The sequence below is a fragment of the Prionailurus bengalensis genome, chromosome A2 (assembly GCF_016509475.1).
Source record: "Prionailurus bengalensis isolate Pbe53 chromosome A2, Fcat_Pben_1.1_paternal_pri, whole genome shotgun sequence".
In the NCBI taxonomy this organism is placed as follows: domain Eukaryota; kingdom Metazoa; phylum Chordata; class Mammalia; order Carnivora; family Felidae; genus Prionailurus; species Prionailurus bengalensis.
The window spans coordinates 163000369-163026069 of record NC_057348.1 but is presented as its reverse complement, the minus strand read 5'-3'; the positions used below and the strand labels follow the sequence as shown (position 1 = coordinate 163026069).

Here is a 25701-nt window from a genome sequence, read left to right as displayed (position 1 = left end):
GGCGGGCCAGGGGCGCTCTCCAACAAGGGGACCGTCCTACAGCACCCCCATCAGGGCTGGGAGCCTGGAGCGGGGCAGCTTGCCCCGTGGTGGCGCGCAGCCGCCGGCCCGAGGGAGCTCCCGGGCGTGCGGGTCTCACCCCATCGGACCCTCGCGTCCACCTCCGCCTCCCTCGTCCCGGCCTTCGGTCCCCGCCGGAAGGGGCAGCCGGGGGAGTCGCACGTGGGGCGTTGGGTCCCGAGGTCCGGGTGCCGGGGTGGGGGCTGGGGCGCCGGCCGGCCGGGAAAGTGGGAGGGGACAGGTTGGGGGGTGGTCTCTGAGGAGGAGCCAGGCCGGACCGTATTGTTCCACACTCGCCGCCCCGAGCGCGCGGCGCCGGCCGGGGAAGGCGTGCGGGGCGCGGGGCGCTGGGCTTCCCGGGCTCGCCCCCCCAACCCCCGCCGCGGGACCCCGCCAAGAGGCCCCAGCCTTCCGGCGCGCCCGGAGACGCCGCTGCCCGGGGGTCCTCGGAGGGAGGGGCCTGCTCAGGTGCGGCGCGCGGAGCGGAGGCGGCCGGCGCCGGTGGGGGCCGGGAAGTCCCAGCGGGCCGCCCCCCTGCAGCGCAGCCCCCTCCCCTCCCCCCCACCGCCGGGTCCGCGGGCCCGGAAGCCGGGTGGGCGGCGCGGGAGCGGGGGCCCCCACCTCCCCTCCTCCGCACCCCGTGCCCCGCGGGGGGCCATGGCCGCGGGTCTCGGCCGCAGCGAGCCGCCGCGCGGATGCCGGGGCGCCCCTCCCTAGCGGGGCGCTGCCTCCGGGGCTCCCGGCGGACCGGCGGCATGGGGGGCGGGGGGTCGGCCCTGAGGGTCTGCGCCGACCACCGCGGGGGCATCAACTGGCTCAGCCTGAGCCCGGACGGGCGGCGCCTGCTGACGGGCAGCGAGGACGGAACGGCCCGGCTCTGGAGCACCGCGGACGGCCAGTGCTGCGCCCTCCTGCAAGGTAGACCCGCCTCGCCGCGCCCTCCCTCCCCTCGCGCTCGCCCGCCTTCTGACCTCAGCCCTGCGGCCCCCAGACCCCCCCCCCCGCGCCCAAGCCCCGCCCCCGCCCGGGGCGCTCGTGGCGGGGGGGAGCGCCCGCCCGGGACCCAGCGCGCCGCGGGCTGCGCGCGCGCGCGGGGCCGGGGGGCCCAGCCGGCCGTGACCCCGACCCGTGGGCCGAGGGGCGCCCGCTGCGTGGGGCTTCCGTCACCTGTCAGCCCAGTGCGGGGAAATCATTTCCGGTACCACGGCTGTAACGCCCCACCGGGAATCGCACCTCGGCGCGCTCCCGTGGCTAGGCAGCGCCTTCCCCTGCCTCTCGCTGTCCCTGGGGCGTTTGGCCGGGACCTTAACTCTAGGAGCCATTGTGGTCAGCACCAGGGCTTGCCAAGCCCCCCACCCCGCCGCACGGAGCACTGCAGTGTGCAGGCCTCACGCGGCTGTTATCCCCCTCGGGCAGACGGGGGGAAACCGAGGCATTCCGGAAATAAGTTGCCCGGGGTCACGCAGCCTGTGGGGGAGGGAGGGGAGGGTTGAAATGTGAACCCCCCTCCCTTCCCCATCTGACCGCCCTGCCCTCTCTGCAGCCTCGGTTCTTCTGCTGGAGAATGAAGGGGTGTGGGAGAGGAATGGATCAAAGTTTCTCAGAAGGGGGTTAGCATATTTGGAAACACGATGCGGGGGCAGGAGGCACACGTAGTAGGTGGACATGTTGTTTTATAGAAGTTTCACAAGTGCACACGTGTTGGTTTGTATCTGTGTACTTCGTCACACTGGAGGATCGATGCGTTTCTTTCCGTGGGTCCCTGTGACGTGTCCGCACTGCAGGACTGTGAGGTCCCTCTCCAGCCCTGTCGCTGTTGTCCGAGAGCAGGTAGTAGCCCCTTGAATCACAAGGCTCTCCACGCGGCGGGCGTTTATAACCGCCTGGTTTTTCCACCATAACCAGCAAGTCCTGAGTGGCCTCCCCGGGCCTTCCAAGCCATGTAGGCACAGGGAGCTTCATTAGTGGCAGATGATAATCCTGTTGGTTTTAAATAAAAGCAGTTATGGGAGATATTTCAAAGCCTGGGAGAAATGGATTTTGGATTGCCTGTTACTTGGGGGTAGGTGTGGAGACGGGAAATTCTGGTACAAACCAACACACATTCCTGGCCACCCCCTGCCCCCAACATCGCACAGATTGACAGGCACTGACCCAACTCTGGAAGAGCTAAGATCTGTTCAAAATGTATTTAAATTTTGGGGCGCCTGGGTGGCGCAGTCGGTTAAGCGTCCGACTTCAGCCAGGTCACGATCTCGCGGTCCGGGAGTTCGAGCCCCGCGTCAGGCTCTGGGCTGAGGGCTCGGAGCCTGGAGCCTGTTTCCGATTCTGTGTCTCCCTCTCTCTCTGCCCCTCCCCCATTCATGCTCTGTCTCTCTCTGTCCCAAAAATAAATAAACGTTGAAAAAAAAAAATTTAAAAAAAAAAAAAAATGTATTTAAATTTTTTAACGTTTATTCATTTTTGAGAGATGGAGAGAGACAGAGCGTGAGGGGGGAAGGGGCAGAGGGAGAGGGAGACACAGGATCCGAAGCAGGCTCCAGGCTCCGAGCTGTCAGCGCAGAGCCCGACACGGGGCTCGAACCCACAAACCGCGAGATCGTGACCTGAGCTGAGGCCGGGCCGATTGAGCCACCCAGGTGCGCCAGATCTGTTCAGAATTTAAAATCTAGCTGCATTGCCCCCCAGACACGAGACTCGTCTGGAGGGCTTTCAGAAATGTACATTTCCAGGTTGCAGTTTCAGTGGGCCCACAGTGTAGGACTCTAGAATTTGCACCTCTGACAAGCTCCTGGGTGGGTCTGAGGCACACTGCCCCCAGGGAGACCTTGGGGCTGGTGCCCATGGCAGGAGCCCAGTTCGTAGGTGCGTTTCCTCCCTAGTTGAGCTCCAGGCCTTTCCAGGGTGGTTCTGGCCTGGTGGGCAGTTCCAGAGCCTGGGCCGAGCCTCCAGGGCCCGCCCTCCCGCCCAGCTCTGCCCTGTCCTCACCACCCAGCTCTGTGCCTGGCAACAACCGAAACACCCGCTTTGTGGCCCTCACAGTGGCTTGTCCCCAGAGGACCCCAACAGCCTCTGTGCCCTGGCTGAGAGCCATCCCCCTCAACAGGAAAACTCCATCAAACTGAGAAACTGCCGAGCACTTACCCGAATTGTTTCTGCTGCTATAAAGATCGGCACTTCAAGAACTTTCATGGACCGAAGGGACAGAATAACCTTGCCTTATCACGAAGTCACACTAATAGTAACTTAGAAAAGAGTCAGTTTGGTTGTGCGGATGTGCAGTAGTCCTTGCTCCTAGCTTCTGACCCGCAGCAGTTCTGCTTTTTCAGAAAATGGGACTGAGGGCGCCGGGCGGCTCAGTGGGTTAAGGGTCCGACTTTGGCTCAGGTCGTGATCTCACGGTTCCTGGGTTCGGGCCCCGTGTCGGGCTCTGCTGACAGCTCGGAGCCTGGAGCCTGCTTCCCATTGTGTCTCTCTCTCTCTCTCTGCCCCTCCTCTCTCTCTCTCTCTCTCTCTCTCTCTCTCTCAAAAATAAACATTAAAAAAAAATTTTTTTTTAAAGAAAATAGAGCTGGCTTTCAAATGCGGTCGGTGACCTCTAGGTGAAGAAAAGCAGGTTTAACGGACAATTGTTCTGTAAAGGGAAGAATTGTATTTAATGTAATTTTCCTTTCCCCCTCTTTTTCTCTTATCCATCGGGTACCTACTCATTTGGGGCACTTCATTGGCTCAATGGGGTAGGCAACATTTCCCAAAATGGCGGTCCCCGCCCTGGTCTGTTCCTGCGTGGCAAGGGACCCAGCTTGAAGGTTCCAACCCACTGTGGTTGTCCCACAGCGTCCTTGTCTCCTAACAGCATCTTCTAGCAAGATAGGGGTGCTGTTTGTTTTTAATTCCATGTGAACAAACTGCACACCCCTAATTACTGGAAGCCTTGGTGGGCGTCTGCCCATCAGGTTGACCCCTACTCGCCACCAGGGAGCGGGAGGGGCCGTTACTAGGAGGTGGCTCTGGAGCTGGGCTGCTCCCGCTCGAATCTCATTACTTCTCTTGCCTTGGTTTCTTTATCTGTGAATTGGGGGTGATAACAATAGTCATCTAGCCTTATGAGGTTGTGTGTGTTTTTGGGGGGGGGTGGGGGTGGGGATTAAAACAATGAACAAATAGTTCCTGACCCGTACTAGTTGTCTGACCTTCCGTGCCTACATCAACACGCCCGAAACAAATAAGAGGGTCTCGTTGGCACTGTACCTGGCCAGCTCCAAAGCTCTTCCTCGTTTGCTTCTCACAGCCTTATTATCCCCATTTGTGGATGAGGAAACTGAGGCTCCAAAGGGCTAAGCAGTGCTCCCGCATTTACGCAGTCAGGGCGGCATTGGCCGGAGCCCGCACCCCTCCCTTGGCTCTACCGGGTGCCTGTGTGAGATTTGGAGATGGCTGCCCCAGAGAATTTGCAGGTTGGGTTGCTAAACTTGGGGGGCTTTGTGCACTTGAACTTCAGATAAAGCAGGAAGTCCGCGCTGGGGTAGTCAGGGCTCGCCTCTTGGCCCAGGTGGGCCTGGAAGGGAATGGACAATCTTCCTTATTTTTATTTTTTATGTTTATCTATTTTTTGATGTTTTATTTATTTTTGAGAGAGAGACAGAGCACAAGTGGAGGAGGGGCAGAGAGAGAGGGAGACCCAGAATCCCAAGCAGGCTCCAGGCTCTGAGCTGTCAGCACAGAGCCCGACGCGGGGCTCAAACTCACGAGCCACGAGATCATGACCTGAGCCGAAGTCAAACGCTTGACTGACTGAGCCACCCAGGTGCCCCTTTTTCTTAAACTTTTTAAATGTTTATTTTTGAGAGAGAGAGAGAGAGAGAGTGCGTGAGCAGGGAAGGGACACAGAGAGAGGGAGACAGGATCTGAAGCAGGCTCTGTGCTGACATCAGAGAGCCTGTCGCGGGGCTCGAACTAAGGAACCGAGAGATCATGATCTGAGCTGAGGGTGGGTGCTTAACCGACCGAGCCACCCAGGCGCCCCAATTTTTAACTATAATAGAAAACATGTAGCATCAAATTTACCATCTTGACCATTTTTAAGTGTACAGTTTGGAGATATGAATCTCTCATAATGTCCTGCCATTACCACTACCCATCTCCAGAACTTGGTCATCTTGTAAAACTGAAACTGTGTCCCCTTTGAACAATAACCCCATTTCGCTGCTCCCCCCCCCCCCCGCCAGCCCCTGGCATTCCCCGCCCCCCACATTCATTCTGCTCTCTGCCTCTGTGGATCTGACTGCTCTGGGGACCCCGCACAGTGCAGTCATATAGTGTTTCTCTTTTGGTGACTGGTTCATCCCACTGAGCATGATGTTTTCGAGGTTCGTCCATGCTGTAGCAGGTGTCAGGGTTTCCTTCCTTCTGAAGGCTGCGAACTGTTTTGTTGTTGCATTTTTTTTTGCCCGTTCGCCCGTCGGTGGACGCTTGGGTTGCTTTCACTTGACTCTCGCGAGAGTAGTTCACTGCCGTGAACTTGGCCGTGCAAACATCTCTTCCAGGCCCTTTGTGTATATACTGAGAAGTGGGCTTTCTGAATCGTCTACGTACTTTTTAAAGAAGCATGTGGGGGCACAGGGAAGGCTCTCAGACATGGATCATTAGTACCTTTGTCAAAGAAGAGTTCCATCAAAATGCGGTTTTAAGGATGGATGTGAAGGAAGCCCGGGCTGGGTGATTTCATTTCTGCAGCTCTTGGGAGACCACTGTCTGGGGGTGTGGCGTGAGGAGGGCACAGGTCGAGGCCGCCTGGTGGAGGGCGTGCGCTGACAGGAGCCAGGCGGGGCGACAGCGCCAGTGGCAGCCGCAGGGACAAGAGCACCAGCCTGTCCTGGCTGGGAGCTCGGGGCAGGTGGCCCGAAGCGGACTCTTTGCTGCTTTTGTCCGACACCGTCCGTTTCAGCCACCCCTTCCGTGCTCTGGGCTCACTGCTCTGGCCCATCACCAAGGCGGCTCCGTGAGGCGGGTCCCGGCAGGAAACAAAATGGCACCCTCAAGATGGCATAGCTCAAGGAGAGGTTAATAGAGACACTTGCCAGATGTGGGCATAGCATAGGGGAACCGCAGGACCTGTGGTTGCACCAGCAGGGGTCAAGGGGTCATCCCCCCTAGCCCCGAAGGAGCAAGGCTGGGAAGTTCACTGTAGCCCCGGAAGGCTGCTGCCTGCTGCCGGCAGGCAGCCGAGAGGCCTCCCTCCAGGGAGGTGTGAGCATGGCTGCAGGCCAACAGATCCTGCCCTAAAGCCTCCTGCTGGGGCTCCCAGCTGTCTGAACCCTGCGGGCAGCTGGGGGGCGGGGGAGCCACCAGGGGGTGGGGGAACCGCAGTGAGCAGCCTGGAGCCCCCCCCTTCCCCCCCCCCCGGGGGAGACCCAAGACTTGCCAGCTTTGCAAGCCAAGCCAAGTGAGTCGGACACACGTTCCAGCTCCGGTGGGGCCCACGCCAGCCAGCCCACCTCTGCCACCGCGGCCCCTGGGTGGCCGGTGCCCCGAGCGGTCTCTCCAGCACGTGGAGGGGCCACTTGGAGCCTCCAGCGAGTCTGAGGGGCGCTGCCAGGGAGGCGGGGAGGGCCGGACGACATTGGCAGAAACGGAAAACCCCTGGCCTCAGCCTGTCCTTTTGAACATAATAGTTGCGTCTTATCTGCATTCTTTATCCCTTCAAAAATGTTTATTTTTAGTTTGGCTTTGTTTTGCTTATTCTACACAATTCCAACAGCTCATGGTGGTGGTGGCGGCAGCGCTGTGGACCCTGGAGACTTGATGGGCCCTCCTTCTCCCCAGCCTCCCCCAAGCCTCCCCCCCCCCCCCCCCCGCCATGACCCCGTAGGCTGGGGGCGGTGGACCCCGTCACACGGCCCGTGGGTTGCAGGCAGGGACCCGCTCTGCAGCGTCTGCGGGCAGGGCTCGGAGCTGGGACTCGTTCAGTGTGGGTTTTCAGATGTGGGGGTGCCTGGCGCACAGGAAGGGGCTTGTCCCTGGGAGGGCCTTGACCGCCGCGGGGAGCCTCAGCCAGCCCAGGGCCAGGCGCCGGAGAGGGCAGAGGGTCAGCCTGGCCCGGCTTCAGGCATGAGATTTTTTTTTTACATCGAAGAAATTCTTTTCATTATTAACTCTTTTCTTCAAGTCTTTGTTTCTAGGTGTTTATATTTTTATTGTATATATCTTTTTTTTTTCTTTTCTTCTTTTTCTTTTTCTTTTCTTTTTTTTTTTTTTTGGCTTCCACGGGTCATATAATCGGTCCCACATCTCATGGCCTTCCCATGCCTGGGCTAGTGGCTGTGGCTTCATTGAGTGGAGATGCCATGGTTTACTCGCCACACTGTTTTCCAGTGCTTCTCTTGGCCTCCTGTACACTTGGCACTTTGCCTTCCTGCTGTCAGATGCTGTTGAGGCAGGACGGAAGAGGCCAGAAAGGGGCCGATGCCCCTGCGGAAGCGTCTCCTGGCTTGGCTGGCGCCGGGCTGCACGGGGTGGGTAGGAGACTGCGGGGTGTTCCCGCAGGGGTCGCCTGGCCCGCACCGGGCTGCCTTCCAGCCACGCTGAGCAAGCCAGGTGGTTCCTCAGACAGCGCTGAGCCCTCCCCACGGCAGCTCTGGTTTCAGGGAAAGTTTGTTGACAATCTTAAAATGTTTTATAAACATTTTGGGGTTGGCAAAAAAGCTGGGCTGTGTTTTGCCAAACACATTTTGCCCTCGACTTTTAAACTGACGTGTATTTTAAGGGAAACATAATCTGTGCCCTCTTCAAGTGTTTACTTAATTCACACAAACGTCGTTCTCTTAGAGGCCTGGTATATGCTATCCAAGAAGACTGAAAAACATGTCTTCCTTTCTGTCTTTTTTTTTTTTTTTTAAATTCTGTTTCCTAAAACCCAGGGAGTTGGGTTCTTCCAAGAGCAACTAAACTAAAACCCAGGGCCCCCCAAAAAGTGCAAATCAGCTTGAAACTGCCCAGGAGATTCTGAATCCCTATCTGATACCATTTTATTCATTTGACAGACAGAGAGAGAGAGGGAATCTCAAGCAGGCTCTATGCTCGGCACGGAGCCTGACACAGGGCTCGGGCCCACAACCCTGGGACCATGACCTGAGCCAAAATCAAGAGTTGGACGTTCAACCGACCGAGCCACCCAGGCGCCCCTTGACCGCAATCTTCAGCGTAATTAATATAGCCCACGCGTGTAGATATTTGAACTCATCAATTTCCTTCTCTGTGAAATGGATCTTAGGTCAAACATTCCTTTGATTCTATTGGTTTTCTGGTCCCTGGATTCTTCTAAAAATACACTCAGGTTCAGTTTGCTATCAAGAGTGGTTATCCGAAGTGGAAACGTGTTGACCTGAAGGACAGGCCTCCTATGACGGGGCACCTGACAGCTTCCAGAGCTGCTCTGTGAGCCTTGATCCCACAGCCACGGTGACAGTCAAAAGACTGACAATTGCACTGTGAGCAGTTGGATGGGCAGGTGCCCTTGGCTAAGACCCCAGGCTCTGTGTGGCCCTTCCTCTGCCCTAGACCTCCACCCTCGCTGTATCCCTGCGGGATCCACCGTTTCTGCCAAGCACCTAAATTCTGGCCTCGGGGTCCCTTCTTGCGTTGGTCTGTGACATCTTCTGTTGCGGGACACTCTCCTCTCTCCTCCCCACATAGGCACTGTGACACCCAGGCTTCTGCTCTGTTGACCCCGTCATGCCCTGTCCAGCACGTGTCCTGTTGCTGTCTGTCCTTCGGGGCCAGTACTCTTTCGAGGGCAGAGAAAATGCCTTAGTCGTTTCTGCTTCTGTATTAGTTCCCTGCGGCTGCTCTGACCACTGGTCACACTGGGCGCCTTAAGACACAAGTTTATTCCGGTCCGGTTCTGGAGGCCAGAGATCCAAAATCGGTGTCGCTGGGCAAAGCCGAGGTGTTGGCAGGGCCACTGTCCCTCTGAACCCTGCAGGGGAGAGCTGGTCGCCTCTGCCAGTTTCCGGCGGCCACTGGGTGCTCCTTGGCTTGGGTGGCATCAGCCGTGTTCAGGGCACCTCCGGTCACTGCTGTTTCCACAGCGGCTTCTCTGTGGGTTCCTCACATCTCTCCCTCTGCCCCTTCTTACAGGGACACTTGTGGTGGTATTTCTGGCCACCCTGAGAATCTAGGATACTGTCCTCATCTCAGAATCCTTCATTACATCTGCAAATGTGTCCCCACCCCCCCCAAGCAAGGTAACGTTTTGTTTCCAGGAATCAGGGCCTGATACCTTTGGGGCCAGTGTCTCTTCCCAAACATAAGAACAGCCACCATCCAGCATGCACTGCGTCTGCACAGCCGCCCTGGGAGGCGGGCACTGTTACTCTCCCCAGGGCCCATCAGGAGAGGGGGGTGCGGAGGGGTGAGACCGGGCCTGCACCAGGAGCTAAGCCAGGCGTTAGGTGTGCCCTGGGTCTCCTTGCCTCCTGCCTCTGGGACACCGGGTTGTTCAGTGACTAAGTGGATTCAAACCCCTGCGAAGTTTGAAGACTGAAAGGAACCAGTGAGGAAGGGGGTGGGAAGAAGAGGAGGGAGGAGGGAGGAGGAAGACAGAGAGGAAGAGGAAGGAACAGAAGGATGGGGGTAGGGGCGCCTGGGTGGCTCAGTGGGTGGCGACTCTTGATCTCAGGTCATGATCTCACGGTTTGTGGGTTTTAGCCTTGCCTCAGGCTCCGTGCTGACAGGGTGAAGCCTGCTTGATACTCTCTCCTTCTCTCTCTGCCGCTTCCCTGCACTCCCTCTCTCTCAAAATAAATAAACGTTTTTTTAAAAAGATCGGGGGCAGGGAGAGTGCCCCCTGAATCTCTCCTGGTGCCCCATCGCTCCCAAGACTCCCAGACTGGACTCGTCGATCGTCCCTGCAAAGGGCCAGTCACTCCGGACTCGCCTGAGACACTCCCTGCCCCCGCGAGAGTTGCCACGGCCTGGAACACTCACGTGTCTGCCTCATCCACAGGCCACGAGAGCTACGTGACCTTCTGCCACCTGGAGGACGAGGCCGCCTTCACGTGCAGCGCTGACTGTACCATCCGGAAGTGGGACGTGCGGACCGGGCAGTGCCTACAGGTGTTCCGGGGACACACGTCCATCGTGAACAGGTCAGCGTGGCCGGGGACCCCCTGCCCCGGAGGCGCTGAGCGCCGGGGAGGCCTGCCCGTGGACGTGCGCGGAGGTCGTCGGGAGCGCGTGGCCACGGAGGCTCAGGACGGATGTCCCCCGGCTGCATGTGGGGGTCCGGGAGGAGGTCGGGGAAGGGATGCCCGACTTGGGGGCCCCACTGCTAGGCACGGGGAAAGGCATTGGAGGCCACGGCCCCTCCTGATGTGAACAAATTCCAGACAAAGTGGCTTAACAGGTACCCGATGGTGGACCGGGGGCTTTGCTTTGGAGCAAAACGGGTTTGGTTCTGAAGATAGAGCCCAGAGTGGTTTTAAACCACTCCTTTCCGTGTTGTGGTTGAAATATGCCACCCCCTCCTTCTCAAGGAGGTTGGAAGTTTTCCTTCTTGAATTTGGGTCTGAGCTGAGCCGTGAAAATTCCTTTGCTGATCAGATCAATTTGACACTATTTATGCAACTTGTGGTGGCTGTCTTAAACTCCGGAGGGAGGGCCCGGTATAACCAGGGGGGGACGGGCACCTGCGCGCAGGCCCTCGAGGCCTCTCTGATGGGGGTGGGGGCTTCCTGGGGGGTGTGCTGAGTCAGTCAGAGAAAGGGGTCAGGGGCTGGGTCAGGGCAGGTGGAGAGAGAGGGCTGTTCTCAGTCACAGGGGACACTGCTTGTGTGATTCACAGGCTGGGTCAGCGTGAGAAACTGGCCCAGTGGTTTAGGGCTCGGTGGGAGGGAATGGGAAGCCAGACCGACCATTAACTGACTGGGGTACCAGCTGCCTGCGGTGCTGCCTGCGGTCAGAACCTTATTACCCGGCAGGAACCAGGTAACATCTCTCAGTAGAAAGACCGGGGGTTGTGTTGGCTCAGGATGCTTCTGAGTGGAGACGAAGGCCTGGAGAGAGCCCTCCTGCCTTCCAGCATCTGCATTGCTTTTTAAATTTATTTTATTTTATTTTTAATGTTTATTTATTGTTGAGAGAGTGAGAGCACAAGCAGGGGAGGGGCAGACACACACACACACACACACACACACACACACACACACACACACAGAATCCAAAGCAGGCTCCGAGCTGTCAGCACAAAGCCCAATGCGGGGCTCGAACTCATAAACTGGGAGATCATGACTTGAGCTGAAGTCGGACACTCAACCGACTGAGCCACCTGGGCGCCCCCAGCATCCGGGCTTCTATTCTCCTGCCTCTTTAGCTAGAGCAAGTGAGGTCCGGACACTGAGGATCAGGGCCCAGATGACACAGGTGGCCGAGGGGGTCATACCTCCTGCTGGCCATTTCCCGAAGCTCTTCTTTGAGGAAGAAGTTAGTGATGGGACGCCTGGGTGGCTCAGTCAGTTGAGCGTCTGACCTCAGCTCAGGTCATGATCTCACACTCGGTGAGTTCGAGCCCCGTGTCGGGCTCTGTGCTGACAGCTCAGAGCCTGGAGCCTGCTTCGGATTCTGTGTCTCCCTCTCTCTCTGCCTCTCCCCTGCTCATGCTCTGTCTCTCTCTGTCTCAAAAATAAATAAAACATTAAAAAAAAAAAAAAGTTAGTGACTAAGGAAAAGCGCGGGTGTGTGGGATTCTCCCGCTGGGGCGGGGGCTGGGTGGACAGGACAGGCCACATCTCAGGTGACCAGCTTGCTCTCAGGTTGTTGCCGGAAACTATCAGTTGCTCCTCAAAAGCAAACCCGGACAATGAAGGCTAGAAATTCTAGTCTGCCAGGCTTAGGCTGAGCACACACACACACCGCTTTTGAGAGGTCGCTGTTCCAAACTGATAGTTCTGGGGGCGCCTGGGTGGCTCAGGTGGTTAAGCGTCTGACTCTTGGTTTCAGCTCAGGTCATGATCTCACGGTTCGTGGGTCTGAGCCCCGAGACAAGGTCTGTGCTGACAGCATGGAGCCTGCTCGGGATTCTCCCTCTCTCTCTCTCTTTCTCCCTCTCCTCTGCCTCTCCCCCGATCTTTCTGTCTTTCTCTCTCTCTCAAAATAAAGAAGTAGACTTAAAAAAAAACAAACAAAACCTGATAGTTCTGGGTGGATACTAAGTCTTAGTGTATTGCATCACGAAGTAAGTGCTCACGACTGTGCAGTATCCCTGGGGCCACCACGTGGAATTCACTTCTTCCCATGTTTTCAGAGCCGGGCCAGGTGTGTGTGTTTGGCGGGGGTGGGGGCAGGGCACCGGCCAGGCCTTGGGGTCCCTGCCTTCTCGTGCCAGGCCGGACGGGGCAGGACTCAGGCCCCCAGGGCATCACCTCTGATGCCACGTGGTGTCAACTCGTCACTTTCTGTTAGAGATACGCGTGTCATGAAAACCATACCTACTGGGTGTCAGGGAAGAAGGGAGTCGGACACAGAGCGCGTGTCACAGTGGGCTCGGCCTCCCTAATGACCCGTGGGCCGTGAGGACCACCCAGCCGAGAGTGGCGTGGGCCGCATGCGGGCGGGACGTCTGCTCTCCTCGAGGTCCGGCCCTCCCCCTACCTGCACCAGGCTCGCCGGCAGAGGGAGCACCGGGCGCCTCTGAGGGTGAGGCGCGGGGTCCTGACCGCTCTGCCCCCACACTGGCCACACACGCCGGTTCCAGGTGCTCCCTCAGCCGCTTCCCTGGGCGGGTGTGTGGACAGAGCCCGGGACGTTACGCGGAGTGCCGCGTGAAGACAGACGTGTATGTTCCGAGGGCTTCTTAGCATTCACCAAAACGAGACGGCGCGTTGTGGCCACGTGCCGCTCGGGGGGCCCCTCTGCTCCTCCCACACGAAGTTCCCTGGGCTCCCTGGACACGTGGGACGGCAGACAAAGGGCCCCTGGGACGGGCCGTGGGGCCGCCCTGCACGGTGTGACCCCTGCCCTTCCCTCTTCCTTCCAGGATCCTGGTGGCCGACAACCAGCTGTTCAGCGGCTCCTACGACCGGACAGCTCGAGCCTGGAGCGTGGACAAGGGGCAGGTGTCCCAGGAGTTCCGGGGCCACCGCAACTGCGTGCTGACCCTCGCCTACTCCGCCCCCTGGGACCTGCCCGGGGCCCCCTGCGCCGAGGAGGCCGGGGGGCTGCTGGTGACGGGCAGCACGGACGGCACGGCCAGGGTGTGGCAGGTGGCCGGCGGCGGCTGCTGGCAGACGCTGCGGGGCCACACGGGCGCCGTGCTCTGCCTTGTGCTGGACACGCCCAGTCACACGGCCTTCACCGGCAGCACCGACGCCACCATCCGCGCCTGGGACATCCTGAGCGGGGAACAGCTGCGGGTGTTCAGGGAGCACCAGGGCCCCGTCATCTGTCTGGAGGTGAGATCCGCCCGGCCCTTGCCTGTCCGCCAGGGAGGCATCCTCCCAGCTGCCACGGACCGGGGGGTGGGGCTCAGACAACGGAGATGGAGGGTCTCACGGTTCTGGAGGCTGGAAGGCCAAGGCCAAGGTGCCAGCTTGTAGCCAGACGTCTTCTCCCTGCGTCCTCACGCGGTCTCCCCTCCGTATCCAGAATTCCTCTGCTGACAAGGACGCCGGTCCGACCGGATGAGACGCCCACCCTAGTGAATTCAAGTTCACTTAGCCACCTCCTTCCAGACCCTGTCTCCAAATACAGTCACGTTCACAGATCCGGGGGTTAAGGCCGTGCTCCACACGCGAATTCTGGTCTCCTCACACGTTAGGTGAGGACTAGGTCTACCGACCCACGAGCCCCCGGTCCACGATTCCTAAATGCAAACGTTCCAAAACCTGAAGCCTTCTTAAAGATTTAGGCTCGGCAGCAAAACTTAGTTGGTGGCAAAGCCTGGACAGAGAGGAGGCTCGTCGCAATTCGCTTTTGCCCGCTTCCTGGGAATATGCACCCTGTTGCCGTAGAGACAGGAGCGTGCTGCTAAAATCCAAAAGCTCCTGAAACACGGCCGGCCCCAAGATTTTGGGCCAGGGCCTCTGAGCGTGAAGTGGCGCCCACCCCCGGGGGTTGAGAGGATCCGATGGATTCGCCGTAGGCACAGCACGCACGGCTTGTTTTGCTTGTTTCTGCTGCTGTTAAGCATCTAACAGACGTGCTTACGTTTTCTCATGGGGCACGGGTGAGGACAGAGGCTCAGAGAGGGTCAGCAGCTTGCCGCATGCCTCACAGCTGGTAAGGGGCAGAGGAGGATTGGTACCCGGGGCTGAACACGTCACCTGTCCTCGTGACCAGCAGCTTAGAAAGGTGCGACGGGGCCTGAACCGTGGGGGAGTCAGGGGGCCTTTTCTGGCAGTTCCGCCCAGGAGGCGGACTGTCCAGAGCCCAGCTGTGCCCCGCAGGCTAGCCCGGTGGCTCCTCTAACCCCCGTGCTGGTGCATTTGCTGCTGTGAGCTGAGGGAGGAGAGGCGTGCACGCCAGGGCCTCCACCGCAGAGTCCTAGGCTCGCAAGCCTCATCCTGCCGCCTGTTTGGGTGGATCCCGTGGCAGGGGCGTGGCCCGTGAGCCCCACCCCCTCGGAGCTGTCTTGGCTGAGGGAGGTCTTGCAGGACCTGTGTCCTTTGTGATAGGCCCTCGTCAGGGTCTGTCTGCTTCCCCAGCTGCCTCGGGCCTCCTCTGGCCTCCCCAAACTGCCCCGCTGTTCCCTGTGGGCGTCCCCCCGGGAAAGCAGCCCAAGGGAACGGCGAGGCCTCACGCCGCCAAGGACGACAAGGTTGGAGCGTTTCCTTGGCCTCGGATTTGTGCTCTGAAATTGTGCTGCTTGGTCGCTTTTAAACGCAGCGTGGCAGGCCCCACGTTGTTGGGACACGTTACGTGGGGAGCAAGAGATAGCTCCCCTCCTCCCCGGCAGCCGCGGGGTCTCAGCGCCTCCTCTGCGTGGGCTGAGCGGCACGCAGCCGCGGATGCTGGGGACAGCGACAGATGCCGGGGAACGGTCAGGAAACACGGGGCAGGGGGCAGGCACAGTGCAGGGGGCGGCGTGAGGAGGCATCCCGGGGGCGGCTTGCCCACAAAGAAAGAGGACAGCACAGGGGTGCTGGAACATGGGCAGGAGCTGAGCCCCCGCAGGGTGCTGCAGATAGCCAGAAGACTGAGTGACGTCCTGAGCCCTGCTGGAGCCCCTTGGGCATGCGGGTGTCACACGTGTCCCTGTTCTTGGGGAGGGGACAATAAGAGAGGCCAGAAGTCAGGCTCTGTTGGCCAGGGCCAGTCGTAAACTATCAGGACTGTAGGGCAGGGCCGGGGAGAGGGGCTCTGTCTGTGTCCCGCCTCGTGTCCTCCGGAAACCAGCGGCAGCCTCCGCCTCCAGGAGGCCGAGTGTATTCCTCGAGGTCCCACCACCTGTGCCGCAGTGAGTGGCCCAAAGCCAGGTCTGACCTGTGCCGTGGCTGCGGGTGGAACTAGAACCTGGGCTAGCGAGAGTCCTGTCCTCTGGGATTTAAACTGGGAGATGACGTGGGGAAACCGGGTCAGCGGTGGGAACCGGAGTGGAAAGCGGCCCAGAGCGTGGCCGGGATCGGACTCTCAAGCTAGGAGGGCCTGGGGCAGGTGGAGGAGGCCGGTGGCCAGCCTGTACAGCCTGTACGTGCTCCAGGCCAGCTGCCTGCTGCCCCCCCCCCCCCCCCCCCCCCCGCCCAGGAAGGGCCTCATCTTTCCTATGCCCCCAGGGGTCTCTGGGCCCCGGCACCATCAGGAAGAGCTCTCTCCAGGGCTTCTCACCTGTCCTCCTCGCCCAACTTTCGCTTCTCTGCATCACTGCTACCCAGAGGTGCTGCGTGGGGTTTTGTCTAGAGGAATCTGCAGGGTTCTTTTAATAGTCTTTCTTTGCAGTTCCTTAGGCCAGTACACTACCTTGTCAGGGAGTGCTCCTGGGAGGGGGCCTCCCCAAGCCCCTTCCCTTCTCTCCCAGGCCCTTTCCTTACCTCCCGCCACACCAAGCAGGGCTGGGAATGCCACTCTAGTGAGCCAGGGCGGGCGGGAAGTGGGGGAGCCTGTCTCCAGGGCCTCCTCCCTCCCCACCAGGGCAGCCCCAGGAACAGGAGGTCAGGACCCAGGGACAGCCCCGGGGTGGCAAAGATCTACCTTGGACATAACTGCGGCCAGTCAGGGTACCTCTAGACCTTTCTCTTTCCTGTGTGCACCTCTGCGTGCAAAGGTGCAGAGTGAGAGCCCCGCCCCGGGAGCCCTTTCCTCAGCCGGAAACCCCTGGGGCCGCCTGGCCGTGGCCGCGGGTGGATTCGCGTTAACCTTCCCAGGCACTGCCTCTTCTTCAGTAGGGAGCTGCTGAAGCCGTAATGACAGCACCGCGAACCTTTCGTGGTCCTTGCTCTTAGGGTGCCGAGTGCTGTACAGGCCCGCTCTGCACCCCCCGAGGGAGGCGCGGGCAGAGTCAGTGACTTGGCCCAGGGCAAAGCGACAGGATTCTTGGGCGCCGGAGTGGGCCGCTGGGTGGGTCCCGCAGGCCTGGCCGTTTCCTGCCCATCCGGTTTCCAGGGAGACCCGGACACGCCCCTCCCCTGTTAGCCAGAGAGATTTGGAGGGGGCCTCCGAGTCGCCTGCTGCCGCCAGCAGGACCGGAAGTCTGGTGCTGACCCGCCCTTCTCCCCCCTCCCCCCAGCTCGTGAACCGGCACGTGTACTCGGGGAGCGCGGACAGGACGGTCAAGTGCTGGCTGGCAGACACGGGGGAGCGCGTGCGCACGTTTGCAGCCCACGGACACAGCGTGAGCGCCCTCAAATACCACGCGGGCACCTGTAAGTGACCCTTGTCCCCGGCGGTCCCCACGCCACCCCAACCTGCCTGTGCCCTCCACTCCTCACCCTACCAAGTCCTCCCTCACTCGGGGCCTCTCTGCCTCTCTACTTCTTACTCGACTGTTCCCTTCGTGAGCCTCAGCGGCCAGTCGGGAGGACCAACAGCCCACCCCCCCTCCACGTACATGTGCCTGCGGCGTTATTTCCAAAGAAGGTCCAAACGAGGGTGTGGGGATTCCTCCCCACTTGCACCCCACAAGAACGTGCAGCAGCCTGAATGGTCAGAAGTCCCAGGGTTAAGAGCACTGTCTCACGGACACATTCTAATTCTCTAAATGAGACAGAGACTACTTACTCCAGCCAGACCTGAGGGCCGCGTGCCTTTGGCTTCACCTGGCATTAGGTTTGACTACAGACAAGAGCCCAGATAACAGTGCTTTAAATGAAACAGTGGTTTATTTTTCTCAGGTAGAATTTCAGAGGCTGGCAGTCTAGACAGGAATGGATGGTTGCACCAAGTCAGTCAGGCACCCAGTCTCCTTTGATCACTTTGCACATCACCCTTAGCACATATCTTCTATCCTTTAGGGGACCTCATGGTTTAAGATAGCTGCTGGAGCTCCAGCCATCATGTCATGTTTTAGACAGGAAGAAGAGGGAAGGGCAAAAGGATGCATCTCTTAGCTGAGTAGATCCTTTTTTTTTTTTTAAGTTTATTTCTTTTGAAAGAGAGAGTGTGCACGAGCAGGGGAGGGGCAGAGAGAGAGAGGAAGAGAGAATCCCAAGCAGACTCCACACTGTCATTGCGGGCCCAACATGGGGCTCAAACCCACAAACCGTGATATATCATGACCTGAGCCAAACATCAAGAGTCAGATGCTTAACCGACTGAGCCACCCAGGTGCTCCAGCTGAGGAGGTCCCTTTAAAGATCTTTCTTAGGGGCACCCGGGTGGCTCAGTCGTTTAAGCAGCCGACTTCAGCTCAAGTCATGATATTGGAGTTCATGAGTTCAAGCCCCGCATTCGGCTCTGTGCTGACAGAGCCTGGAGCCTGCTTCAGATTCTGTGTCCCCCTCTCTCTCTGGCCCTCCCCTGCTCATACTCTATCACTCTCTCAAAACAAAACAAAAAAAGATCTTTCTTGGAAGCCCTGCCCAAAGGCTCTGTGCATATACCTCTTTGACCACAGCCTGCAAGGGCTAAATAATAAAATCTCTTATCTGGGATATTGCTTCCAGGATGAATCGGGGCTAGTTTGGAAAGAAAGACAGACAGACTGGCTTATCGGGTAGGCAACAAGCTGTCTGGCCCACAGGTCTCAAACTGACACACCTGAGCTTTGCTGGCTCTGTCCCAAGGGCTTGGCACATGTTCACCCCCAGACATGCCCAGAAAACAGACACTGTTCGAAGAAGCAATCGCCCTCCCCGCCCAACCTCATCACATCACACCTGCATGGGAGTGGGGCTCCCAGGTTCCTGAACGTATCTGTTTCCCCAAACAATCCCCAGCGTTATGTGTTGCCATCAGCACCCCCTTCCCCCCTCTTTTTACACACACACACACACACACACACACACACACACACAGAGGGAGCAGAGGGGTGGGAAGAGACACAGCAGAAAATTCCAGTTGATTTCACAGCACAGGTGTTTGATGAAGACAGAATGTGGATCTCTGAAAATAGAGCCTGAGATGCCCTCAGGATTTAGGTGTCTGACACGGAAAAATTATTTTTTCCTTTTTCCTGTGTCCAAGCCTGTAAGTGTGATTATGGCTCTGCTCCCAAGTCAGAACCTCTAATGTAAAAAGATGAAAGCTGTCCAGAGCGCCTCACCTTGGCAGCAGCTGGGACGGCCCCTACCTGCTGCCCGCTATTAAGGAAACTGGTGCTATTAAGGAAACTGGTCCGTGGTCTTTGCCAACAGGGTGCAGGCTGATCAGACTTAATTCCTGACCCTCTTCTCGCCCACAGGGTGCCCAGCAGCCACACTGGGTTGGGGGAGGGGAAGCAGAAAGAAACAGAAGAGACCCAGGAAGGAACCCGCCCTCCCCCCAGAGCCACATTCACCAGTGGCTTTAGCAGCAAGGCTGGGAATAGGCAGGTGAAGCAGTTAGTGGGGTAAGGAATAGATCCCCGAGGCTAGGGAGGCCCCATGGCTCGCTAGGCTGCTGGGTGGGGGTAGCAGGTGCTGTGGGTAACTTCTGCTGCTGTAACTGAGGTCCTCTGTGCTAGGGTGTTTTCCTGTGAGGAGCAGGTCGGAGGAGGGCTGGTTCCTGATACCCACAAGAGAGGCCCTCAACCAATGACTGATGGGAACTGTGGATTAGTCTTCCAGCATCCTTGTCCCCCCTCCCCCCCCCCACTGCCGCTGGGGGACAACTCTGAGACATGCTCTGCACCCTCTCCCAAGGGCCCCAGCAGTCACCTGCTCACTAATACACCTGTATGGGCCTCCTTCCTTCTTGTTTCTCTCCCCACCTCGTGGAATGCGCTCACAAAGTGTTTGCACCCAGATCCTAGTGTCAGGGCTCACTTCTGGGAGAACCCAGGCTAAGACAATAAATAAACGAGGGAGTTCTTATGGTCAGTGTCCTCAGTGTGGTCCCTGACCAGTAGGAAAAGGCATAAGGAAGGCGGAATCCGGGGGCTTCCCCTGTGAGGGGTTGGGCGGGGGCACTCTAGCGAACCCCAGAGGCTCTGTTTGGAGGGCCAGGTTCATTACTGAGGAGGGGGAGGAACGAATTTCTGGTTGGTCCTTGCCCCAGTGGGCTGCTCAGATGGTGGGGGTGTATGACTGCCCCCACCCCAAGGCAGGGAGGGGCCTTGTAGCAGGGAAGCCACGCCTCACCAAAGGCTTAAAAGGCTTCCACCAAATGGTCTGAGAGGGAACGTGGGTCGAGGTGGTTGGTACTCAGGAGGAGTAGGAGCACCTGAGAGGGCAGCGCCGGCGCAGCCGCAGTCGTGCGGAGCTGGAGCTGGCCGCGGCGCAAGGAGGGGGTGGTCACCCTGCATTGCCAGGCACGTGGTAGGATAATGAAGGTGCCGCCTCCTTCCTTTCAAGGGGCTTCTGCTAGTTCCTATTTGGACCCTCTGGCTTCCCCGTGAGGCTGGCGGACGGGCGTCACCGTTCCCGCCCCGCCCCTCCCTGCTCCCCGCCCCTCCCTGCTCCCCGCCCCGCGGCGCCCGGAGGAGGTGGAGGCAGCGTGGCCCTGTGTTCGCAGTGTTCACGGGCAGCGGGGACGCCCGCGCGCGGGCCTTCGACGCCGAGTCTGGAGCGCTGCAGAGGGTGTTCCGCGGTCACGCCTTCGTCATCAACTGCATCCAGGTAGGCGCTCCCGCCCGGCTCCCGGGCTTTGAGCAAGGGCGAGCCCGGCGGCCTCGGCGGGGAGGGGGAGGCCGCCCCCGGCGCCCCGAGGCCCGGCTCCCCCCCGCGGAGTCGGCGAGGTAGGTGGCGTTCGCGCCGGCGGCCGGCGTCCGGAGCTGCGGGCCCCGCGGCGGGAGGGCTGGCCCGGCGCCCCCGCAGCGCCGCCCCACGCGCCGCCCCGCGCCCGCAGGTGCACGGCCAGGTGCTCTACACGGCCTCGCACGACGGCGCGCTGCGCCTCTGGGACGTGCGCGGCCTCCCGTGCGCGCCGCCGCCGCCGCGCCCCGCCGCCCCCGCGCGCGGCCGCTCCCGCCTCTTCAGCAACAAGGTGGGCTGCGCAGCCGCGCCCCTGCAGCCGGCCTGAGCGCCCGAGACCCACCCGCCGGCGGACCGACGGACCCCCGCCCGCGACCTGGGCAGTGGGCTCTGCCCGTCCTCCGTGTCCGTGGACTTTGGCAGCCCCGTCCCGTGGAGGGGGACCGTGCTCGCCCTCGGGGACGGAGTCTCCTCCGCCCCTCCCTCCAACCCGACCCCCCCCCCCGCCCCCCCTGCGCCCCCGGCCGAGTGGCCCCTGCCCTCAGGTCTGCGCCTCTGGCCCACGGGACCCTCCCGACCCAGGGCCTGCGGCTCCGCAGAGGTCCCAGAAGCCAAGCCTTTCCTGGGAGGAAACGGGGATTTCTTCAAAAAGCCACCAAGCCGCAATTGTCCTTAGTCTGGCAAACTGTCTGGAGGACACTCGCGAAGAACCGAAATACACGCCTTTCAAAGCGCCCTGAAATATGTCTTTTGTTCCGCAAACTCTCGGCTTCCTCTCAGGAGGAGGAGGGGTTCCCGGAACCAGGGGGCTCACGCACCCGGCCTGGGCCTGCCCCTCCTCCGGGGCGACGTGAGGGGCTGAGGCCTGATGGCCCCTACAGTGTCACTGGCGCGGGGAGAGGCCAGAGGGCGAGGACCCGGCTCTTCAGCCTGTCTAGGTGGCAACGGGGACGCGTCACCCCTGCTTCGGAGCTCCCGCTCTGCGTGGAGGGAGGAGGGTCCCTTCCCTGCCGTCTGGCGTGGGGCTCGGCGCGTTCTGCCCACTGTCTGGGAGCCCTCGCTCCCTAGCCCTTCTCGGTGCCGCCGCTGCGGCTGCAGGGGCCTGCCGGCCATGGGAGGTTGCCAGGGAGCTGAGGTGCATTTCAGGGAGGACGGGGAGAGGGACCACCTCGAGTACCTGCGCCGGTATCTCTGCGTCGCTGGCAGAGAGGCAGCTCGAGTGACCAGACGCTCCCCGGTGGCACAGCCGATGCCGTGTTCCTGCGTCTACAGCTTTGGCTCCTGCGTCATCTCAGGTCCCCCGTCCCGGCCGACCACAACAGAGACTGGAACACACAAGCTGTGATATCCCCGGAGAAACAGCCGCTGGGTGCAGATGGGAAAACAGGAGCTGCCGCATTTTTTGTTCTCCTGCCTGCCTCTCCGGGAAGAGAGCAGGAAACGGAAAACTGTCGTTTTGTATTTACGTAGCAGAATATGCTCAAGGAATTTGTTTCTACAACACACAAGCCTTTGCTAGAGACGTTGAGGATGCGAAGACCAGATAACCAGGTATCCGCTGCCTTTGATAAATAACGTTGAATAGGGAAGGACAGAAGTACTTGGGGACATGGGCAGGAATAGGGTCAGGACCCGGATCACCAAAGCCAAGAGCGGGTGGCACTTCACTGGAGAAGGATGAGCGTCGGATGTGGTGAGGGCGGCACATCTAGCGGACACACACCTGCACCCACTGCTGCCCGGAGTTCTCGAACCCCTAATGGCCCGCGTATTCAGCCACTCAAATCTGGACCCCCCGCCCGCCTTTCAGGGCGTTCTGTGGTTGCACTCGGCCGTCCCTCCACCCTCGCTCTCTGCCCCCAGTCCATCCTCTGGTGGGTGTAGAACGGCTGTAACCTCACGAATGTGGCGCACTTGGCCTGTGGCTGCCTCGTTGGCCCCAGGTCTGGAATGTTCTCCCTTCTCCTCTGGCTCTCCAGAGAGAGCCTCCGCCAAGGCCTCCCTCCTCTGTGACTCAGCCTCGCCATACTCCTTAAAGACTTGGGGGCAAACTTTCATCCCAAGTGTCCTTTGTGGCTTCTCTTGCCCTCCAGAGCGGGGAGTGGCACTCAGTCACTTTCTGTCTAGTTTCACACCACCAGCTGGAGGCAGAGCCAGGACCGGAGCCTGTCTCCCAAGTCCGGACGGGCCGCCCTCCTTACGTGGTATGTACCCAGGACGGTCCCTCACTCGAGAACTGGCTTCTGTGCGTCTCTTCACGAGAAAATGAAGCCGCGTCCGAGCCCTGCTCACGTGGCTCTGCTTCCCTAGCCCATTTATGACCGTTAAAAGAGCCCTTGGGAAGCTAGAAGCCATGCCTGGCCCAAGTCCAGGACAGTGATTGGCTAAAAGCTGCAATTCAGACCCGAAATCCGAGTGAGACACGGTCTCAGGTGAGGCTGAGAGACCTCCTCATCTTAGTCGTTGGCCACTCGACCCTGACAGCCCAAACTCCCCTCCCCCCTGTGTCGTCGTCTTCCCCACCGTCAGCTTCTGCCCTGCTGTGTACGTCCCATCTTTTTAGAGGACGTTGATGGCAGCAAGCACCTGGAGTCTAAAGGAAACTCCAGACCACCCAGACATTTTCAGCACGTAGGGCAGCGTAGGGAGTTTGAGCAACTTATTGCAAAGTTAGGCTGACGATTTTTGAATACCTTTTCCACCTTTTATTTCCAACCATATCATCCATTTGAAAAGAATGACAGAATAGATTCCCACCCACCCAAACTGGACGGCTGTTGAAGCTCTGTGAAAATGATTAGTGAAACAGTTGAAGCACTTCCCCCAGCCTGTCGATGGCAGTGATGTGACCCATCTGCCCTCGATGGTCACAGGCGCTTCCAGAGACTTCCGGAAGGGCAGGAAGAGAAGAGGCTCAGGAACACATCTGGCACGGCTGCTGCCAGCTGTGTCCTAGTGCTGGGACGGGTTTTCGTTTAACACACACGTACAGGGGAACGTGTGGTGCACCGAGTGGACACGTGAGCCATTAAGAGGCCAGCTACATACCTTTGGAAACAGTCTTCTGTAACACAGATACACCAAAGAAACCCACAAACCTGGAGAAAATATATCTTAATAATCTCTGGTAGGTACCTCAGCCGGCAGTGAGTTTAATATGACAGCGCAGCATCTGAAAGTGCTAATGAAAAATAAGGTGCTTTGGTCAGCGTTTAAGGACTTTCCTGTTTAATAAAAGGATTTTATTTTTGTAAAGAAGAATTTTGCACGTCTGTAAATTCTCAACTTCAACCTTGAATTACAAGTGCATATTTTACTAAACTAAGAGCACAGAACCGAGCTTTCAGTCTGCCACAATGCGGTATGGCTACTGGAGGGGATGCCTCCTCCCTAGGTCCCCAGGGCACTTGGAACGGTTGAAGACTTTAAGGACGTTTTAGCGACGGGGCAGCGAGGCTGAAGCTGAAAGGCAGAGCTGCATGGTGGGAAGAAGGAAGAGAGCAGCAGTGAGCTGAGGAGGGCAGGAGAGCCGGGCAAAATGAAGAGGAAATAGATCTCTGGACGCTCCCCCCCACCCCCACCCCCACCGTCTCCTCTCACCTTCACGGCTGGCCCGTTCCCTGCCCGCCCCTCCCGTGCCCAAGAAGGAAGCACTCTTGGAGCAAAATCAGATAAAAAGAAGGAAAAAAAGACGACCTGCACTGGACTTTTCATCATGATAGAATTTATAAGCAGAAACTCAGTACTTATTTCTGCCTATTATTCCGTTTTTGTTGCTGACTTTATATTTTCTACATAGGATAAGTACTCTGCGATAATAATTTCTTCATCTTCCAGCGTTGAGTCAAGATAATCTTCTTCATGTTCTGGAATATCTTCCAATATTTCATTGACAGCTTCTGTCTCCATATCTTCATCTGTTGAGGCACTAGAGGCACCTGCAACAGAGGGGTGTGGGAACAGCTGAGGTGAGGGGGAAGAGGAGAAAAAGGAGAAAATGCCACAGAAAGTTGGAAGGGACCCCCAGCGACTTCCACAAAGCCCGGCCGCGCCCTCCGGGCAGCCCATAGCGCAGACCAGGGCCTACGCCCAGGAGGCGCATCAGTCCCCACGCCAGCTCGTCACGCCCCCCCCCCCCCCCCGTCAGCTTCCGGTTAGCAGGCCTCTCTCAAGTCAGCATTCGAGACCTCAGACCCACCTGCGGAGTCGGAAGGGGACGTGGATGGTGTCGACGAACAGCCTTCCAGCGAGAGATGCACGTCAGGAGGAAGGCTTCCTCCGTTGTGGGCGAGGGTCTGAGCTGCCAGCTGGACGTTCCCCCTGAACACTCTCAAGGCAGCATCGGCTGCTGCCGCGTCAAAGCCCATATACACCAGCTGGGGGAGGACACAGGGAGGGGGCAGCCGCCACTGACGGGCCTCAGCTGCACACGGCCGACACCCGTCCGACACCCCTAGCCAGCGCCCGCCCTCGCCAGGACGGCCCTAGCGGGAACACGTGTTGAAACCCATGGCACGCATACAGCGCTGCCCTACTGTGCGCTCTTTAGCACCGGTGTGCACACGAGGCTGCCTGGCAGGGACCGAGGAAGACACGAGCCAAACGCGCCAGTGCCCAGCCATAGCAGGCTTGTGGGCCGGCAGGGAAGTGATAACCCTCGCCACTAGGACCGTTAGTCAAGCAGTCACAACATACTAGGTGTACTACCAGGGGAGGGAAGATGTGGACAGAGTCGCCAGAGTGACGTCTCTTTAGGTCACAGGCAGAGAACCGGGCTGAAAGAAGCGTGCCTGGTGTGTAAAGTACTGTGTGCACACACAAGGAGAAAAGCCTCAGAACTTCCAGTTGCTTTCTGACGCCCTGTTCTTGAAGGAAATGCCTCCTACTCCACTTCCACCCGCTACAACTGCTGCGTGCTTGGCTGGCCTCCTGGGGTGGGCCTGAGTCATGCCTGCCCCGTCCTGCCGCCAACCTCGTCACCCTAGGCAATCCCACGCAAGGCTGTGCAGGCGGAGGGACACGGATCCATCCTGACTTACTTGGTCGATGTTTTCCTGGGAAGGACTTTCTTGATGGTTGTTGGTTTCAGGATCTGAATCATTCAACCACCACATCTGCGGATTGCTGAGAAGAATCTACAAACACACAGGGACATGCTTTACTCATCACGAACACCTGCTCACTCAGACAAACCAAGCACCTATTCTGTGCTAGGCAGACACGGCCAGGGGACACACCAACATGCAAGTTCAGGACGCCGTGGGGGGACCAGGCAAAGGGTGCTGAGAAAGCAGAGAAAGGGGGCCCCGGACACAGACACGGGGCGGGGCAGGGATGCTGGTGTTCAAAAGCTTCCTGCCCCAGGTAACATCTGCAGGATGAG

At 59.0% G+C, this 25701-nt stretch overlaps 2 protein-coding genes across 7 annotated transcripts in view; one reads left to right on the top strand and one right to left on the bottom strand.

Moving 5' to 3' along the window:
* The first annotated feature begins 325 nt into the window (after positions 1 to 325).
* The window catches only part of WDR86 (WD repeat domain 86), a 31154-nt gene continuing 5778 nt past the window's right edge, over positions 326 to 25701 (top strand). The window contains exons 1-6 of one of the 4 annotated variants that reach the window (XM_043589966.1): positions 326 to 978; positions 10067 to 10208; positions 13094 to 13508; positions 16778 to 16913; positions 20140 to 20243; positions 20473 to 20765. In XM_043589966.1, the coding sequence (XP_043445901.1) occupies positions 756 to 978; positions 10067 to 10208; positions 13094 to 13508; positions 16778 to 16913; positions 20140 to 20243; positions 20473 to 20646 (1194 nt within the window). In that variant the 5' untranslated portion in view covers positions 326 to 755 and the 3' untranslated portion in view covers positions 20647 to 20765. Of the gene's footprint in view, positions 979 to 10066; positions 10209 to 13093; positions 13509 to 16777; positions 16914 to 19979; positions 20083 to 20139; positions 20244 to 20472; positions 20766 to 25701 lie in introns of those variants that run through there. The other 3 variants (XM_043589967.1, XM_043589968.1, XM_043589969.1) reach the window with 3 other exon arrangements.
* NUB1 (negative regulator of ubiquitin like proteins 1) overlaps positions 23530 to 25701 on the bottom strand; it is a 29076-nt gene continuing 26904 nt past the window's right edge. For all 3 annotated transcript variants that reach the window (XM_043589962.1, XM_043589963.1, XM_043589964.1), the window contains exons 13-15: positions 25358 to 25453; positions 24517 to 24694; positions 23530 to 24256 (exon numbers count right to left, since the gene is read on the bottom strand). In XM_043589962.1, the coding sequence (XP_043445897.1) occupies positions 24078 to 24256; positions 24517 to 24694; positions 25358 to 25453 (453 nt within the window). In that variant the 3' untranslated portion in view covers positions 23530 to 24077. The remainder of the gene's footprint in view (positions 24257 to 24516; positions 24695 to 25357; positions 25454 to 25701) is intronic.